We start from the raw sequence: 17,644 nt of genomic DNA, 5'->3' as shown, positions 1-17,644 counted from the left end.
GGACTGTCTTTCGGCTTGTCTGCGTGTGTACCTGGCTTTCGCTTTTGCTTTTTTGAAGGAGAGTAGATTGTCTTGTGTTGGGTATCGCCGGAAGATACCCCACGCTTTGTTTTGTAGTTTTTTTGTTTGTGTACATTCCTTCGTCCACCAGGGTTTCAGATTTTTCCTTAATAGGCCAGATGATTGTGGGATTGTTTCTGCTGCTGCAGCAAGTATACAGGCGGTGATCTTATCATTCATTTCATCTATGGTTAGCTCATCTGATATGTTATCTAGACTGGCCTTTTCAGTAAAGAGAGGCCAGTCTGCTAGGTGGAGTTTCCAACGGGGTGGTCTTAATGGTATGGTAGGAGAAGGAGATTTTCTTTTAATAATAGCAGGCATATGGTCACTACCATAGGGGTTGTCAATAACACTCCATTGAAAATCGTCAAAGAGAGATGGAGAGCATAGTGCCAGATCTAAGCAACTCATAGCGCCTGTGCTTGGGGAGTAGTAAGTTGCCGCACCGGTGTTTAAAAGGCATATGTTATTTGTTAGGATAAAATCTTCAAGCGTTTGACCCCTGGTGTCAGTTGTTTGACTACCCCACAACGTGTTATGTGAATTAAAATCACCGGCTAATAAAAATGGTTCGGGTAGCTGGTTTAAAATTAACTCTAGGTCTCTTACGGTAAAATGTAAATGCGGCGGAATGTATACTGAACAAATGGTGATGGTTTTGTGAGCTAAAACGGTGACAGCAACGGCTTCTATGTGAGTGTTAATGGGAACTTCTCTGGCTGCTATACCACCTGGCAGGACAATGGCTACACCACCTGACAGCCGGTTCGCCTGAGTACGGTCGCGCCGTACAACAGTGAAACCTTTCAAAATGTTTTTGTGTTTTTCGCCTAGGTTTGTTTCCTGTAAACACAGGGCTACAGGAGAGAAGTTTATTAATATGTCTTTAATGTCACCTAAGTTGTGTAAAAGCCCTCTATAATTCCAGTGGGTAATAAAAGCCATCTTAAAATGGAAAGATAAGAAATGGCATTACGGAAAAAATTAAGAGGTGTGGTATAGGTGACATGGATTTAAAAAGGCTAATACAAATGAGCGATAACCTTTAGGTTAACGCTTTCTTATTTTGAGTTGTTATTGCGATTTTGTCCCTCTTACCGCGCTCGAGAGAGCGCTTATCCTTCGGTGTCAATGACACCGGAGTTTTTGTGTCGACCTCCATCGCTCTCTCTGAGGCGCTGGAGGACCGAGAGTTAGGCGCCCAGACACGTGCCTCGGGCATTGGGGTTCGTTTGATTTTAGGGCCCTGCGGGGCTGGTGTCTGCAGGGCTGTCGTAGAGGGTGGAGCAGTACTGACTGCTTCCACCACGGGGGCGGGAGGAGTCACTGCGGCACCACTGCGCGTGGGCTCGGAGGCCTCCGGAGGCCTCTGTGACGCTGCCCCCGCCTGCGTCACTTCGGCATAACTTCTTCGGGGAAGGTACGACAGTCTTTTTCTGGCTTCGAAGAAAGAGATTTTTTCTTTAACAGTTAGTGCAATGACTTCTTTTTCTTTTTTCCAGCAAGGGCAGGACCGCGAATAAGCTGGGTGATCTCCCTTGCAGTTAACACAATGTGGCGAAGAAGTGCAATTCTCTGATTGGTGATCGTTGGAGCTGCATTTAGCACAAGTTGTTTGTCCTCGGCATGCATGTGAAGCATGTCCAAATCTTTGGCACTTAAAACACCGTCTGGGATTCGGGATATACGGTCTCACATTGACTTTGACATAACCTGCATCTAGTGAAGTAGGCATTACGCTTGTTCCGAAGGTGAGTATAACATGTTTGGTGGGGATTTCTTGATCGTTTCTTCGGATTACTATTCTTTGTACTTTGGTGACATTTTGTTCCTGGAAACCTTCCAGCAGTTCCTCGTCGCTTAAACCAATGAAGTCTTCTTCAGATATTACTCCCCTGCTTGTATTAAGTGTTCTGTGGGCTGAAACAGTCACTGTCGCTTCGCCAATACTGGTAAGTTCAGAGAGCTTATCTGCTTGATCTTTGTTATTCAGTTCTAGGAGGAGGTCCCTGCTAGACATTTTGGATACTTTGTATGTTGGTCCGATTTTGTCTTTCAGACACTTCGCTACCAGGAAAGGAGAGAGTTTCCTTACCGGAATGTTGCTTTCACTATGCACTACATAGTACTTTGGAAATGTTGGGGCGTTGCTTTGAAAGGAAAATTGAAATGGTACTTCGGTGCGGCATCTCTTCAGACGCCGATCATGAACAACAGAGGCTTGCGCTGCCATAGGAAAATGTGTATGTTCGGCAACAGCGCCGACCGCCCACCACGGAGCCCAACGAGGGGACGCGGCACAGCTTGTGTACAAGCCTGCACGACGCCAGCCGTACGCCATCACTATAACCCAATATGGTGTACCCAAGGTAGGATATCCACACAAGGTTAACCCTTGCCGCCGTGGAGGAAGGAAGTAAATGGAAGAGAGAAGAAGACAGGAAAGATGTAAAGTGAGAGATAAAGACGAAGGTTTGAGAAGAGAGAGACAGGAAAAGGCGACTACCGATTTCCCCCGGGTGGGTCAGTCCGGGGGTGCCGTCTACGTGAAGCAGAGGCCAAAGAGGTGTGTTGTCTCCGCCGGGGGGCCTTAAAGGTCCTAACAACCGGCATCGGCTCAACCTCCAGGATCCCCCTTTCCCCGGACACGGCTAAGCCGCGCACGGCTACACGCGGGAGGGTCCAAGCCTCGTGTGCTCGGGTACGTGGTGTCGCAACACACCAAACGCCTGCTGACGCAGACGCCCCTACGGGGAGAAGGAGAAGAAGAAGAAAATACACTTTATTAAAAAGAATGGTACGCGGTAGTTTTGGTTGTTGTGGCCTCAGGTGGCGGCTCGAAGTTCTTGGACTAGGGTGGCATCTTCGGCTTGCCGGACGGCCCAGAACTGGTCTTCCAGCTCCGAACTCTTGAGCGCAGACTCCCAGCGGCGGCGACGCCGACGTAGAAGGTCCCTGGCGGCCCTCGGAGGAACTAGCTCGATGCTTCCTGTATACGCTGGTGACGGCCGCGGTTATGAACGCGTCGGGAATGGCGGCGCTTTCAATGCATTCCCAGAGCATGCGTCGCAGCGCTGCCCTCTGTCCGCACGCATCGGTCGGGTATAATCTCGGGTAACAGTGGTGTAAGACGGCGGGGCTAGGGCTCCGTTTCGCCATCGTCGACATGCGGCCGCCGCTGCCGGGAATCGAACCTCCAACCACCTCTGCGAGAAGCTGCGCGTGAAGTTCCTGAGAAACTGGCGACGGTGGTTTGTCTCCCCGGGCGCTCCAGAAATAGAAGAAACATAACAGCGTCGTGAACTTCCGCGGTCGATATCGGGGCTTAGAGCGTGCCAGGGCACGAGGCCGCAAGCGGTGTTCGCCACTGCGGTGGCTGTCTTCGACGGGCGCGAAATGCAAAAAAAAAAAAAGACCGCCTCTAGTGTACTTAGATTTTAAAGTGCACGGTATAGAACTCCCGTTAGTGAAAGTTGCTCATTCGGAGGATCTCATCACTACAGTGTGTCTCATAGTGCTAGTGTTGCTTTGGAACGTTAAACACAATCAATCAATCAATCAATCAATCAATCAATCAATCAATCAATCAATCTTAGACAACAGGACGGCTACGTTCGTTAGCGCGTGCAATCTAAAACAACTAAACGCTTTTGGGCTAATTTAGGTGAGGGTCTGCCAATTAAAGTGAATCTGTATAAGAATGCTGCTCGCAGAGAATTCCACCCCCTTTTCTACACAGGCTTAGTGTGAAAACCCCTCAGGGCTTAATTTGGGTGCCTTCGATACAGTTTAACGCTGAATACGTTTGTACATCTGGGTGACATTGCGAATGTAGAGGTGCTTTCTCGCATTTGGGCTGTTTGTCGCAGATAAGGTTGTCGAAACTTGCCATGTTGAATGTTTGGTTTGTTTAGACTGCAACTGTATCCTGAAAGTGACATCCAACCTACCTGCTTCGAGTCTCTTGCCTGTCTACATTTCTGTGTAGCATGTGCGCTCTCTGTTCACTGGAATCACTAATAATAATAAATTCCAACGTTGTCTACCGATAAGCAAACTAACTGTACCAGAGACGTACGCTTTCGGAATTCTTTTTATTACTAACGGCTGATAACGATATATTCGCTTCTGACTTGACATATGTGCACAAAACAACGGAAATGCTACAAGCAATTGCACGCTCACCCACGCGCACACGCACGCGCACATTCAAACAACCATTTTAACGCTGGGACATTATTCCCAAACACACAAACGCACAATTAGCGAGAACAAACGTTCGTGGACTGCTAGCGAATTCGATTAAAGCGACAGCGCACTGCAGCCGTTTTCCCTGGAAGGGCGCCATTCCACCGAGAAACAAACAACGGAAACAATTTCACGCGATCCATTCAGGCCAAGCTCCCGTCCATGAGAGTGTGTGCTCCTGACTCTATCTCTTGCCTTCTACAATGCTGTGGGGCTTTGGGAACCGGTTTGGACCAGAGGTGTGCGGAAGCCCGGAAGCAGTGCGTCTTTATCAGCGTGTGCAGTAAGCGAGATAAGGATGCAACATCGCGAGGATTACCCGCGCCTTCACTCAAAGGAGGAATGGCTTCTTTTGCGGAATGCAAATGCAACGCCAAGCCTGCGTTCCAGAGGTCGACGAGCTCGTTACCAGGTGAGGTTGATGAACCCTCAGCGTGCCCTCACCATAGGGAGTCCCAATTAGTCTCAGAAGGCAAAGCTTTCTTACTTAACATCTAAAGGGACAGCTTCTCAACTGCGTCAGTGTGAGCATGGCGAGACGACCGCGTCTGGACCTTTCAACGCGAAGCATTATATCGAGACGCGTCCGTCTGGATATAATGTATTTATATACCGTACGTAATGTATATAATGTAATAATGTATATATGCGTATAATGAATACATATATGAAGTAGGTAATTACTGAAATTTAAAATAAAATTTATTAGTTTTGCGAGGAGTGTGAAGTGATAAGTTAAGAGTTTGAAAATAGCCAATCTTTAATACCTATGCAGTGAGGCTTCACTTAAGGTTAATTACGTGCCCTGACTATAAACGCTAGGCTAACTGGAAAATAAAATCTTGCTGTTTCGAGTGAAAATATTGACTTTGGCTGATATCAGTATTGCTCAAACTTTTTTGTCCGCTCGCAGATTAATTAGTTTGCTCTGCTAGTGTAAACGCTAGGTTAACTGGAAAATAAAAGCTAGTTGTTTCGAGCCAAAATATTGACTTTGGTTGAGCACTGATATCGGGATCGCTCAAACTTTTTGCCGAGACGTTCAGGTTTCATCCTAAAAAACCAGCGAGTGCCACAAAGGCAAATCTGTGAGGAGAAAGCCGCCGTGTTAAATGCATAAAACCAGGCAGATCCAATTGAAACGTCGGAATCGACGAGCTTTCGTGAAACGCCCACAAAATTCTATGCAGCGAACGACGCGACAGTTGTAGCTTTGTCAATGTGCTCACGCGCGTTTCTTAACATTGTAAAGCTCGGGCACTCTCTGTCCTTTACGTACCGTTCACGCTGAATACTGCTTTCATATATATTTATACCGAGTATGGAATCGCACTGCACTGACGTCGACGTGAAACCGTAAGTAAAGGTTCTTGAGGCCTTGCAGTCCGCGACAACGACGACTCTTTGTCTCGCATTTCGCGGACAGCGCGAGCTCGGCGCCCCGCTCTGCCGCGCATCGAATGCGGGCTTTCTTCCGGCTCGACGTCTCTTCGGCGCTTGCGTATCCCTTCTGCCGTTGGAATGCGTTTCGGCACCATTGCTGTGTTGAGAGTGGCAGCCCCCTTAGGCCTCATCCACACACCTTTCTCCGGCTTTTTGTTGTTGTTGTCCCCCTTCAACATACGTGCAGTGCCGCACCCACGAGGCTGGATTGGCCAGCTTCTTTCGTTATGCTGCATCTTGTTCTTCTCCATGTTCTCTAGTCAAATGGCGCGACCCATTCTGAGGGATCGGCCATGAATCGGGTGTTGAAGGAACTATTAGCACGCTTATTCTGAATATACTGGAGGTGAAATGCATCGCCAGGTGCTTCGTAACGTCTTCGTATTTATTGTTGGTATGCGTGCCGCAGTATTGAAATCACAATCGCAATCAACACGCGGCAATCACGTTAAAGAAGTCGTTGGTTCGGTAAGAGATCCGCAAGCCTTTCATAATCAAACATGGCGAACATGCGACGATCGTAAGAAAGAGCTACTCGGGGTTCGGGACGAGAGGTACCGCCAGAGGGCCGATCCCAGGTTGTGTGTATGCACCATAGTATGGGAATCAGCGCCATATGGAACACGTGGCGATCACGAGAAACAGACAGTCGGCGTTGTCACGATGCTAGTAGTATGGGCGTTCGGTTGTTGCTTATCATTGGTGCTATCCAGCGAATACTGCAATCCAATATGGAAAATGAGATCGTATGGCAAGGTTCTGTCCTTTGCTGCATCAAGGTATCTGATAGCGATAGCCTTAACTTATTCTTTCTTAACTGTTCGCTGCACAACATAAGAAAAATTGATTGAAAGACATGGGGAATCACCTCGAGCAGAGAACGTCTACCAGGGCGAAATAATTCAGACGCGCGGAATACACGGAGGTTCTTGCGAATCTCTTCACTGGTTTCACCTATTTGAGTTGAGTTTAAGTACACCTTATTATTGACTTGCGGTTTGTTAAGTGTAAATTGTAGGGCTTTACTTCGCGGTAAGAAAGGGAAAAACATCGCTGCTGCGGCCTATTGCATACACCATCGGGTTGCTGTGCTTGGGGGGCCAGGTTCGATTCGTGCCACTGGACGCGTTTCGTTTTTTTTTTAACAGTGAGTAGCAATTTATTCCCGCAGTGGGTAGGCGCCAATAGAAATAAGCCCATCATCATCATCTACTCGACGAGGGAGTAGGAATCTCCCGGCAGAGTGGGTAGGTTGTAATAGAAGTGAGCTTATTATCATCATCTACTCGGCTAGTGAGTAGGAATCTCCCCCTAGAGTGTGTAAGTACCAATATAAGTAAGCACATCATCATCTACTCGGCGAATGAGTAGGAATCTATCGCCAGAGTGGGTAGGTGCAAATAGAAGTGAGCTCATCATCATACTCTACTCGGTGAGCTATTAGAAATCTAGCCCCTCCCCCCTCCCCCCCCCCACTCCTCGGGTGGGTAGATGCCAATAGAAGTAAGCTCACCATCACCATCTACTCGGGAAGTCAGTAGGAATCCACCCCCACAGTGCGTAGATTTCAACAGAAGTAAGCTCATCATTATCATCTACTCGGCGAGGGAGTAGGAATCAACTTCCGTCCTCCCCCGAGAGCGTAAGTGACAATAAAAGTAAACTCACCATCATCATCATCTACTCGGCAAGTGAGTAGGAACTTACCCCCCCCCCTCCCGCCGAGTGGGTAGGTGCCTATAGATCTAAGCCCATCCTCATCATCTACTCCGCGAGAACCCGACCAGCGACCAACCGACCATCCGACCCAGTCGAAACCATGGGGTGGTAGGCAAAGAAAGCTTCACCTTAAAATACTTGATGTCATGGAAATAAGCTAATTTATGGTGATTTATGCAAACTGTGTGTCACTTGAACAGCGCCCATGTAGCCTCTTATTTTCAGGTTGTCGCTGACTATAGTTAACGTAACAGTGAACTAACTTCGTCTGGTTGGTACATACGCTCGCTCTTATAAATGTCTCCTCCATTGTACCGTTCTTCAGCGCTGTTCCTTCGCAAAACTAGTTACCCTCAGGCCGACCTCTCTGCCAGTTCTCAAATGCATTTCTCTCGCTCACGGCACAAGATTTGATAGTTCGCTAACTAAACGAAAATAAATGCCCACAACAGTATTGGTAAGAGGTCAATTACAAATAATATGACGGCAATAGCAAGAAGGCTCTACCTACGAGTGATGCCGTGAAAACGTCGAGGAAGAGTTTGTCACAAGCTGAAAAGAAGTGAGAGGGGGACGTGCTGGGAAATATGTCCGAAACTGATAAATGACAACAACCAGAACAACCAGGTATAGACAGGTGACCTAGCTGAGACAAGAGTGAGTGAGTGAGCGGGCGAGTGAGTGAGTGAGCGAGCGAGCGAGCGAGCGAGCGAGCTCTGCAGAGGCATGCCCGGCTTTATAATAGAGCACGAGTTCTCATTTGTTTATGACCCTTTTAAGCGAGCATGGCACACGCATGTGCTTTTTGCACATCTACGTGCTGCCGCTGCTGCCAATTAAACACCGAAGATGATGTTTTCTTCCTATCAGAAATCAATCTAGCTTATCAACAAGCGTAATGCCGTCCCCCGTTCCCCCTCAGTGCTTTTTCGAGGCCTCAAATAAGATAATAAAATCATGCGCTCTTTAAATAGAGCGGTGTGGCATCGGTATGTCACCGGTGACGCACCGTACCACGCGAGCCTTAGTCATCGAGCAGATTTCCGCAAACTAATAGCGTCTCATTTCCCGCATACTTCCTTTTACTGGACATTATAAGCGAGGATCGTTTATGCGAAAGACACGTGGCAAAAGGCCGGACAGCTACAATTGCTCGGGAGCTTTTATCAAGTGTACGCGACGGATGCATTTTTCCACAGCACGCGCGACGGCACTACCGCTATCTCCCTTTGTCTCAGCCAAGAGGCTGCAATTGCGCATGGCCGATTAATATTGAATTGGAAAGCTTCAGCTTAGTACAGTTAAACTCGCAAACGCAGAGGCATACCGGCACACGTACCTAGGAAAATCAGCGCTGACGATTGTGGGACTGATCGACTATAGCACGCTACAAACATTCCCGCATTCCACAGCTCTTCCTTTCGGAAAGGTAGACGCAGAAATGCCTTTGGGATGATTAGGTCGCGGCCAAAACGATTACTCAAGCAGATAGGCGAGAAACGGCGGTAAAACCCTTTTGTGCGCTTTTGTCGCACGACGCGTAGTGACAGCGTTGGCCTTCCGTGATAATGACATGCGTCACAGTGTGAGACCCGCAGGCCTCCCGACATTTATACGAGGCGTTGCACAGATGAGCCCGTCACTGCTCTAGCTACAACTCGCGCAGTCAGGTCCAATACACGAGCGTTCGTGCATCAGAATTGACGGAGGACGCCTGGGGAAAAACTTCTGAATGACTCATTTAATTTTCCATTCGTTTTGCACTTAGTTATTCGCTCGGAATCTGTTGCGCGCCTTCCTTAACGTAGGGTACGGCCACCCGGAGGGACTGATGATACGAAAATAAGAACGGATAGAGGAAGCGGATACAAACAAGATACGCTCGTCGCTAGCTCACAGGACGCAGGCAGAGCTCTCGACCACATACAGGCAGATCCGGCATGTATCTCGGCATAAGGAATCGGTCACCGTACGGCTCTCAGGTACTTTTGTCTACATTTATATCAGTCCTGGCTGTGATTAGAGCAGGCTAGCTAGCAAAGCGTTTCCCTTTTACCGTTTGTTGATACCGTTGACAGAGAGGGTGCATGGATCGAAGCAGCGTGGCCTTCTTAAACAACGAAATCCTAAACACACAGCGACAAGGAAGCGCACTGAGCACGCATGGTCGTGGGATCGATTCCCCCGGCCGGCCGGGACACGCCCATGCACTTCTCGGCAGCGGAATTAAAAAAAGAGACAGCCGGGATAGATGGTTTTCATGGGATGACACGGACGCAGCTTCTCACCGTGCTAGCGCCCTAACATGGCGACTACGATGACGTCATGGCACCACGTGATCACTTGTCGATTTATTTGCTCAGCCTAGGACACGACTGTCGTGCGGTCACGCTTCTTGTCTACGCAGCTTCTCGAAGTGCTAGTGCCCCATGATGGTATACATAGCCCAGGTGGAGTTAATGCAAACAATCTGTGCTTTGAGTTCGGTTCATGAGAGATGAGCACAGGCGAGCAAACATAATGCGATGCCCTCCACTTTGCCGCACCGCATAGCAAACAGGTGACCCGCACCACATTTGTACCCTGGATACAACGCTATTAAATAATACATTAACAAAATCCCCCAACATGGCAAGGCGCCAATGAAAAGTTACTCCAGCTATACGTTCTACAAATATCGACAGTGATAGCGCAGCTTTTCGTTGCGCTCGCCACATGTGCATGAAGGATCATCCTTAATTTGATCAAGACAACCGATAAGGCTGGCGTGCTGGCATCGACGGTCCTCAACTCTTGAGCGACGCTATTTGTAACACAGATCGCATATATCTGCATTGCGATTCGCATATGGCTCGAATGACAGTCGCGTTTATAAACTGCCGTGAATGACTACATACATACAAAAAAAAAAAGCGTGGCAGGCGACACGTTCATGGCACTATTTGTAAGGCAGATCGCGCGTCTTTGCATCGCGATTCGCAGGCTCATAAATCGCACCCGAGAGCTACGTACCGAAAGTGCGGAAAGCGCGACCGGCGACACGTTCGTAAAGTATATGTTGCAGCGAAGGAATTTAACAAATATCCGCAAGCAACTCTGTTCATCGTGCTAAAGACACCTCGTGATTCGCGAGAATACGCTGCCATACACATTTCAAGGTGGTCTTCAGCACCGATTCGAAAGGTGTGAACGGACCTAAGTATCCGCTGCATTTGTTATCGAGTCATATACCATCGACGACAAAGTTTGATCGCGACTCACCGGCTTGTAGTTCGAATCCCTCATCTTCAAAGCAGCTGTGGCTCGCGCAGCTAGACGAGATGCTGGAGCATCAAATCTACAGGCCACGAAGAGGCGGGAGAACTAGCGTATACGGACGACAGCTGCACCGCCGCGCTAACGGTCGTCGCCGAATGTCTGTGCGCGTGCTTGCGTGCGCTTGTCACGCCTGGGGCAGTTTCCACTGGCAGGTGGATTGACTGCGCTGGCTTGCACACTCCGATCGACGATGTCACAACGGAAACTGCGGCGGGCCTTTCGGGCGTGTGCTTCGCAATGGACGACACTCCTCTTGCCACACGATATACAACGAACAAGCTGCGGAAAAGCTACCAGCCGTAACGAGCTATAATAGCACACGCTCAGCGAGCTTGCCCCGATGCTCGATGTCTCGACAGCATAGTGGAATGTAAAACGAAGATCGGCTGAACCTACCGAACTGCGCATGCGCTAGTGGCGATTGCTGCTACACTCTTAAGCAATATTACACCCTTTTGCGACACAACGATAATCGTCATCTGTCTTGCCCGCATTTCCTTTCTTTAACGCGGCGAGCCCGGTACTTCCAAGTCACGAACGGCATGCCCGTTATCAGCATTACAGGGCATGCTAGACAGTGTAAGAGTTGAGACCACCAGTTGTAAGAGTTGAGGAGGACGTCGGGATGAAAAACTTGGAGGTTTATTTACATTATTTACAGTGAAACGACCAAGAAATTAACAGTCATAGAGTCATTACGGGCCGGCAGCAACTCGGACGCTGCGGCCCGTGGCAAGAAGTTCGAAAGAGATCAATCAAGGAATGCTCCAGGAATGCCCTCTTGCTGCTCCCGGTCTCCGTCTTTTAAGCCCTTCCGTGTCTCGAAGACACGTCACGTTCGGCCAATGGGAGAGCCCGCTCAGGTGACGCCATTTTCGGCCAATCGGCGAGCCCGCTCGGGTGTCGTCATTTTCGGCCAATGGTAGGCGCCCGTGCGATGCAGTCGCACCCGGCGAAGAGAGTCGCTGCTTGGTCCCCCAATGTCCGAGGGCTTACTTCTCGCTGCGGTCTTGCCTTGCTGACTTGCAATGCGCCGTCACAATAGGCGAATGGGGGCGACGCTGCCAGGTTTTCACGGTGCATTACAGCCGTCTTGCTTCGGGACCCACTTTACCTGCAACAGTGCCAGGCTCTCGCTTCACTTTCGGGAAGAGTCAAGCAGTGAATAGTTCCACCTGCAGCACACGAAGTGGGGGCCACCAACTTGTTTGCACGTGCCGCGCCTCAGGAATGTGGTATCCGTGCTTCTGCGCTCCTTAATTAGCTGTGGTGCGATTCGATGTGGTCTGGTGAACTCGAAGGAGGCTCAGGAAACGGTCCCGTATCTAACAACAGGAAGGTAGCGAGCGCAGCGTTTTCAAGGAAGGAAACGCAAGCAAGACAGATGACGATTATTGTTGTGTGGGAAATATACACACCAAAGGGTGTACATTTGCTTAAGAGTGTAGGGTGGGAATCCCGGCGGCTGTGGTAGTACAAGACCCAATGCTTCTGCCTGGCTGCTGCATCTGAGCTAGAAATGATAGGAAATGCGACGTAGGTGTTACAAGATCGAGAAGTCACGGAAATTGGAAGGGGACTATTGCGCTATACTTGTGAGGCAGTGTATAAGGCAGCTCTCTCTTCAGTGGCGACTCATCGTGGTTTGTATACCTATGCAACGCTTCCTGTCTCCTTTTGTACTACGTCCAGCCCAGTATAAGATGCCCCTGCTCCATCGTAAGAGCTGACTGCGTTCGATTAGAAAATTGCACTTGACTCTGTTTACATTAGCACAATGCGTCTCTTCAGATTGTCGCAACGCAAGTCACCCTTAGACGAGGCGTCTTATCGTCCCATTGCTCTTGGCGCTTGTCCAGGAAAGGTGATGGAGAAGATGATGCTGATACGTCTAGAGTGGTATCCATAACATTGCGCTCTTGTATAGACAACCTGAGGCCGTGAAAATTGTCACCGGCTGTGTCCCTGCAGGTGAAAGGCCCTTACAACAACGTAACTAATCGAGCCATCCTTGACGCCTTCGGCGATATTGGCCTGGTTGACCTAGTTTTTCGATGGATACTCAGCTACTTGAAGGACAGGTAATTCTTTGCGCAAACAGAAGATGGTGTGTCATCACAACACAACACCTACCGTAGCGTACCACAAGGCGAAGTCTTGAGCCTCACTCTATTTAACCTCGTGATCATCAACGTGGTTCACTCCCTTCTGCAATCCGACCACGTGTCACTCTGTGCAGACGATACATACATTTGGGCATCTGGAGTGACGCGTTCTTGGGTTCGCGCCAGAAACAAAAAAAAAAAAAGGAAACCTTAACTTCAGGTTGTATTCGAGCACAAGGTCTGGAGGTGTCCTCCGAGAAGTGCTCTATGGTTGCTTTCACGAGCAGAGCAATGAGACCCTACGTCGTCAGAATTAACAGGCAGCCAATCCCCTACGAGAAGACGGACTGCTTTCTAGGAGTAATAACAGATTGGGACCTGTGCCGGAGTTGTCATGCTTCTTGCCCGAAAAAGAATATATACCCATGATAACCCATGTCCTCAGTTTTTTTTTCGCGGGGAATTCATCGGATGCTTCTGTGAGAGTGATGCTCCAATTCTATAACACATTGTTCCAGGGTATCCTGCGCCATAGCCAGCCTACTGGGTGGGACCGGTAACACCAACCTCCGTGCCCTCCGGTCTGTGCAAGTCCAAGCTCTACGGATATGTTTTGGCCGTTGCAGCTTTGCATCCCCTACAGCAACAATAGCCATCGCGCATGACCACCCCATCAATACGTACGTCCGAGTCGACGATTTAAGGATGCACATAAGGCAGTTCACCCGACTTCCGTCGCTTCATCTCGCCTCTCTTCCGGCCGCTAGAGTTCGTTCAGCGTTTAGCAGAATTATCGCCGCCAACTGTGGAACTTTATCGGCAAACATCACGTCTGCAGCACGACCATCTCTACTGCCGTGCTGCCTGCACCTGCTTCAAGCCGTTCTTGTCATTCCCGGCATCAAAAGAAAACGGAGATGTCATTTATCTCTCTCAAGCAAACCATACTTTTATTCCTGCACGAGAAGCACAGAGAACGCCTCCACGATTACGTGGACGGTTCTGCTTTCTACAAGAGCTCGGCTGGAGCAGTGGCAATTCCCGCGAAATGTGCCATCATTCCATTCCAGAAGTCTCACATTACATCATCGACGGCTGCGGAACACGCAGCTGTCCGTGCTGCTCTGGAGTTTATAGGTTGCGAATCGTCACAGTCATGGTCCGTCTTTTGTGAATCGAAGGCACCTTCGGGTGTCTGCTTACCCCGTTAAATCACGGACCTAACGTGCAGTTAGTCGCAGTCATCCGACTAGTTCACGATCACGCATTCGACAAGAGGCACAAAATCATCTACCATTGAATACCGGGTCATAGCGAAATTTCTGCTAACCACAGTGCAGATGACGGTGCCCAATCTACCCGCGACGGTGCCCTCTATATATTGTCACGTGGTAGTGACGGTGAAAAAAGCAGCAAAAATGTGAGTGACAAAACTAGTGATACATTGGGCGAACCTCTGCCCTCAAAAACAGGCTACACTCAAAGAACAACGACCACGGCGAACACAGTCGGCGATCGTCGAAAATCTCATCTGCCGGTCAAGCGCGTCGGCTTTTACGCATGAGTCGTCGAAGGTTCCAGAGTAACCACTGGTGCCCGCGTGTCTTCTAGAAAGTTCTATAATTCGCGTCGCACATGCACTTCGGTTACACAAGCTTTGGTGGCAACAAACAGCAGATAGAACTATCGATAAAATTCCGGAAACTTGCGATACATGCGGGCGCGTCCCGCGCTGCGCGACATTTGTTGGACGGTGAAAAGCGCTCACTCGAAAATGCCAGTGGTATACCACTGTCGAAAACAGATGCAGCCACAATGTTTCGCACGCGAGCTTACACATATTTACTGGGACACGATGAACTTACGAATACGCGTCTCCACAGATTGGATCCACGCCTGCAACTCCATCTTCCACCAGGCATACCACGAGCGGAAGCAACACTTCTGTACCGCTTGTGGCTCGGCGTGGGATTCACGATCGCCTATTCCTTCCGCATTGCAATGGCCAACAGCCTGGCTTGCGACAACTGTGGCTGCAAGGAGGCGATCAAGCTCCTTCTGTGTGACTGTCCCCTTAACAATGTCGCGAGAAAAGTGCCCGCGGCCACGCTCGAAAAAATTGGATGGTCGCCCTTTCACGGAGGAAGAAGTTCTAAGACGCGGGTCCAGACCGGTTTCGGCACTCGAGGCCTTGAATGCTCTGCTCAGATTCTTAAGGACTCGTCAACTGTGCGACTGGCTTTGAAAGTTGTAGCGCGTTGAATCGCGTTATTGTGTGCATTTCGTTCTTACTTAATTTTTTTTCATCCCTTCTATCAACTTTCATTTCCTTTAATCCTTCCGCAAGAACAGGTATAGCCAGTCGGTACTTAAAGTGGCTAACCACCCTGCCTTTCCTTCCATTTTTCGTCCTTCTTCAGTTGCTAGCATAGTGCAGTTAAAACTAGGTGAATTTTCTACCCACCGACGGACCCTATAGACCGTCGAGGACGGAGCTTTTCACACTGCTATAACCCGAATATGGCACCCACCATGATGTCAGTGATCCATATATTAATGGACGCACATCGTCTTAGTTTTTGACAGCGGTGATTTTTCGCTCGGTTATCACTGCTATCGATTTATTGTTTATTCAGAGATACCTAGCTTTGCCCAAGGACGTTTAAGCAGGGGGCGTTACAACTAAAAAAAAAAAAAAGACAAACAGGCCTTTCATAATACAGCACACTTGGGCACAAGTCAATATATTACACTCTGTTACAGTTTGAGAAAAAAAAAAGGAATTCGCATATCGTGTGCTATAGGCACAAGACCTGCCGTTGATGCTGTCCTGCTGTGAGGCCTCTATGCTCACGTAGATGCTCGACGTGCTAGTACCCTAAGATGTCGGCAGCGATGACGCGTCAAGGCAATCAATCTCTCTCTCTCTCGCTATATATATATATATATATATATATATATATATATATATATATATATATATATATATATGTACAGTGCATTCCACTTCATTGAAACGCGACCGCCGGGATTTGTAATCAACCCTACCTGCGTGACATTCTTGCTTTTTATCGATATTTATGTGCGTACGTGACGGCGCAATAGACATGCTGCACCTATCAAAGCAGCTTGACCATGCGCGAAAGCCTTTCGAAAGTGCTTAATTTGGACGGAAGCTATATATTCTGTTTTAAACAGCACGAACACTTCATCTGCCCTCTAATATGGCACGGAGTGGGATTAAAGGGGAGACAGTGAGCACTGTGTACGACGCCAAGGCAGCACTTCTGTAGCGTAGTCCGCTTGGCAACACGATAATGGTAGGAGTGCAAACCTATGGGTCCTTTTTTTTTCTTTTTCTTGAAGGTGCTCGAACACTGTTGAAGGAGATATCGTGCACTTTGCACGTATTTCTGCTAGCGAGAGAAGTGATGGATGCATGCAGGGTTGACAGCTCATCTAACAACGGAAAGAGACGCCCAAGCGCCGCGGCGACTGGTCTGTATACCACTACTGACACTGATGAGGTCATGTGATCGCACCACAACGAGCTTTGTATATTAAGGTGCAGTTTTTACTACCTGTCATTTCGGCCGCCCTTGCGTAGGCGCACGCTATTTGGCTCCGACAGTAGAGAGCTTTAGATTACCGGGACGCTAGCGTTGGGGCCCCCTAGCGCTTGGGTCACCCTAATCTAAAGCTCTCTATTCGCACGCACGCGTCGTCTGCGCATGCGCAGTGCCGTGGTCCCAAGCGCTAGCGGGCCCCATAACGCTTGCGCACCCCTAATCTAAAATTATCTATTAGCACGCACGCACACGTGCTCATGCAGGCTTTTTTTCGGTAACACCGACGCATAGCGAAGTGCGTGATGATGATGACGATTTATCGGCATACCCTTCGAAACAGGGCAGCAGCAAGTAACCACCTAGCCTGCTTAAGCTAACCAGCTATTCTGTAGATAACTATCAATATATTATTTTGTCTATGCCTTTTATATCTTCCCTAAAACATCGACACCTACCTTATATAGCTACCTCTGTAACGGATGAGGTCTTATCAATTTCCATAGTCCTCCTTTCTTCACTAATACTCGAAGCTTCTCTTGCTCATCTCGACTGCTGACTGATTAATGCTTCCAGCCTCTTTAAATCCAGGCGCTTGTGAAGATGGACGTTTTCTACAGGTCTCGCTGGATGAATACCTTCGCACTCCATTAGGATGTGCTGAGTTGTCTATAGATTTTCGTTGCATCCGCACATTCTTCACCCTGTTGCGAAAATTTGTTCCGGTATGTTTTTGCCCTTAGGCAACCAGCTAGGCCCTCAAATAGCAAGGCACTGCCCTTTGTTATTGTAAATATTTTCCTTTCTAATTTCCTTGTTCCCATTCTTGTAAATCTGCATAGTCTTCTTTATTTTATGGGAACTCCGACATCGAAGCCAGCAGTCGAAGTAGTAGAGGACGAAGTGACTCGTGAGCGCGAGCGATGGTTCGAGGCTAGGCTGGGCGCTCTTGGACACTGCCAGCCAGGACTGGGGCCTGCTGACGTGGACCGAGTGACCGCGCCATTTTCACATTGGCGCCTGTAACGTGCATCCCCCCCCCCACCCCCCGGCTGCGTTGCGGAACAAACCATGATCGTGGGAAAGGCGGGCGGCGCCCGTTCCACAACCAGTAGCGACGCCAGCCTTGCCTGGTGCGTGACCACCTCCGCGGTGCAAGCTGCAGCTCTGGCGTTCGCTGAG

At 49.0% G+C, this 17,644-nt stretch overlaps 1 protein-coding gene across 2 annotated transcripts in view; it reads right to left on the bottom strand.

Moving 5' to 3' along the window:
* Window positions 1-17,644, bottom strand: part of LOC142575614 (cationic amino acid transporter 4-like) — a 153,884-nt gene that overhangs the window by 125,103 nt on the left and 11,137 nt on the right. The window contains exon 1 of one of the 2 annotated variants that reach the window (XM_075685108.1): window positions 10,735-10,859. The exons of the other annotated variant lie outside the window; for it this stretch is intronic. Coding sequence (XP_075541223.1) covers window positions 10,735-10,758 — 24 coding nt within the window. The 5' untranslated portion in view covers window positions 10,759-10,859. Of the gene's footprint in view, window positions 1-10,734; window positions 10,860-17,644 lie in introns of those variants that run through there. 2 annotated transcript variants of the gene reach the window in all.

The sequence above is a fragment of the Dermacentor variabilis genome, chromosome 3 (genome assembly GCF_050947875.1).
Source record: "Dermacentor variabilis isolate Ectoservices chromosome 3, ASM5094787v1, whole genome shotgun sequence".
Taxonomy (NCBI): domain Eukaryota; kingdom Metazoa; phylum Arthropoda; class Arachnida; order Ixodida; family Ixodidae; genus Dermacentor; species Dermacentor variabilis.
Note: the sequence above shows the minus strand (reverse complement) of the source record. Positions and strands in the feature narration are given on the sequence as shown.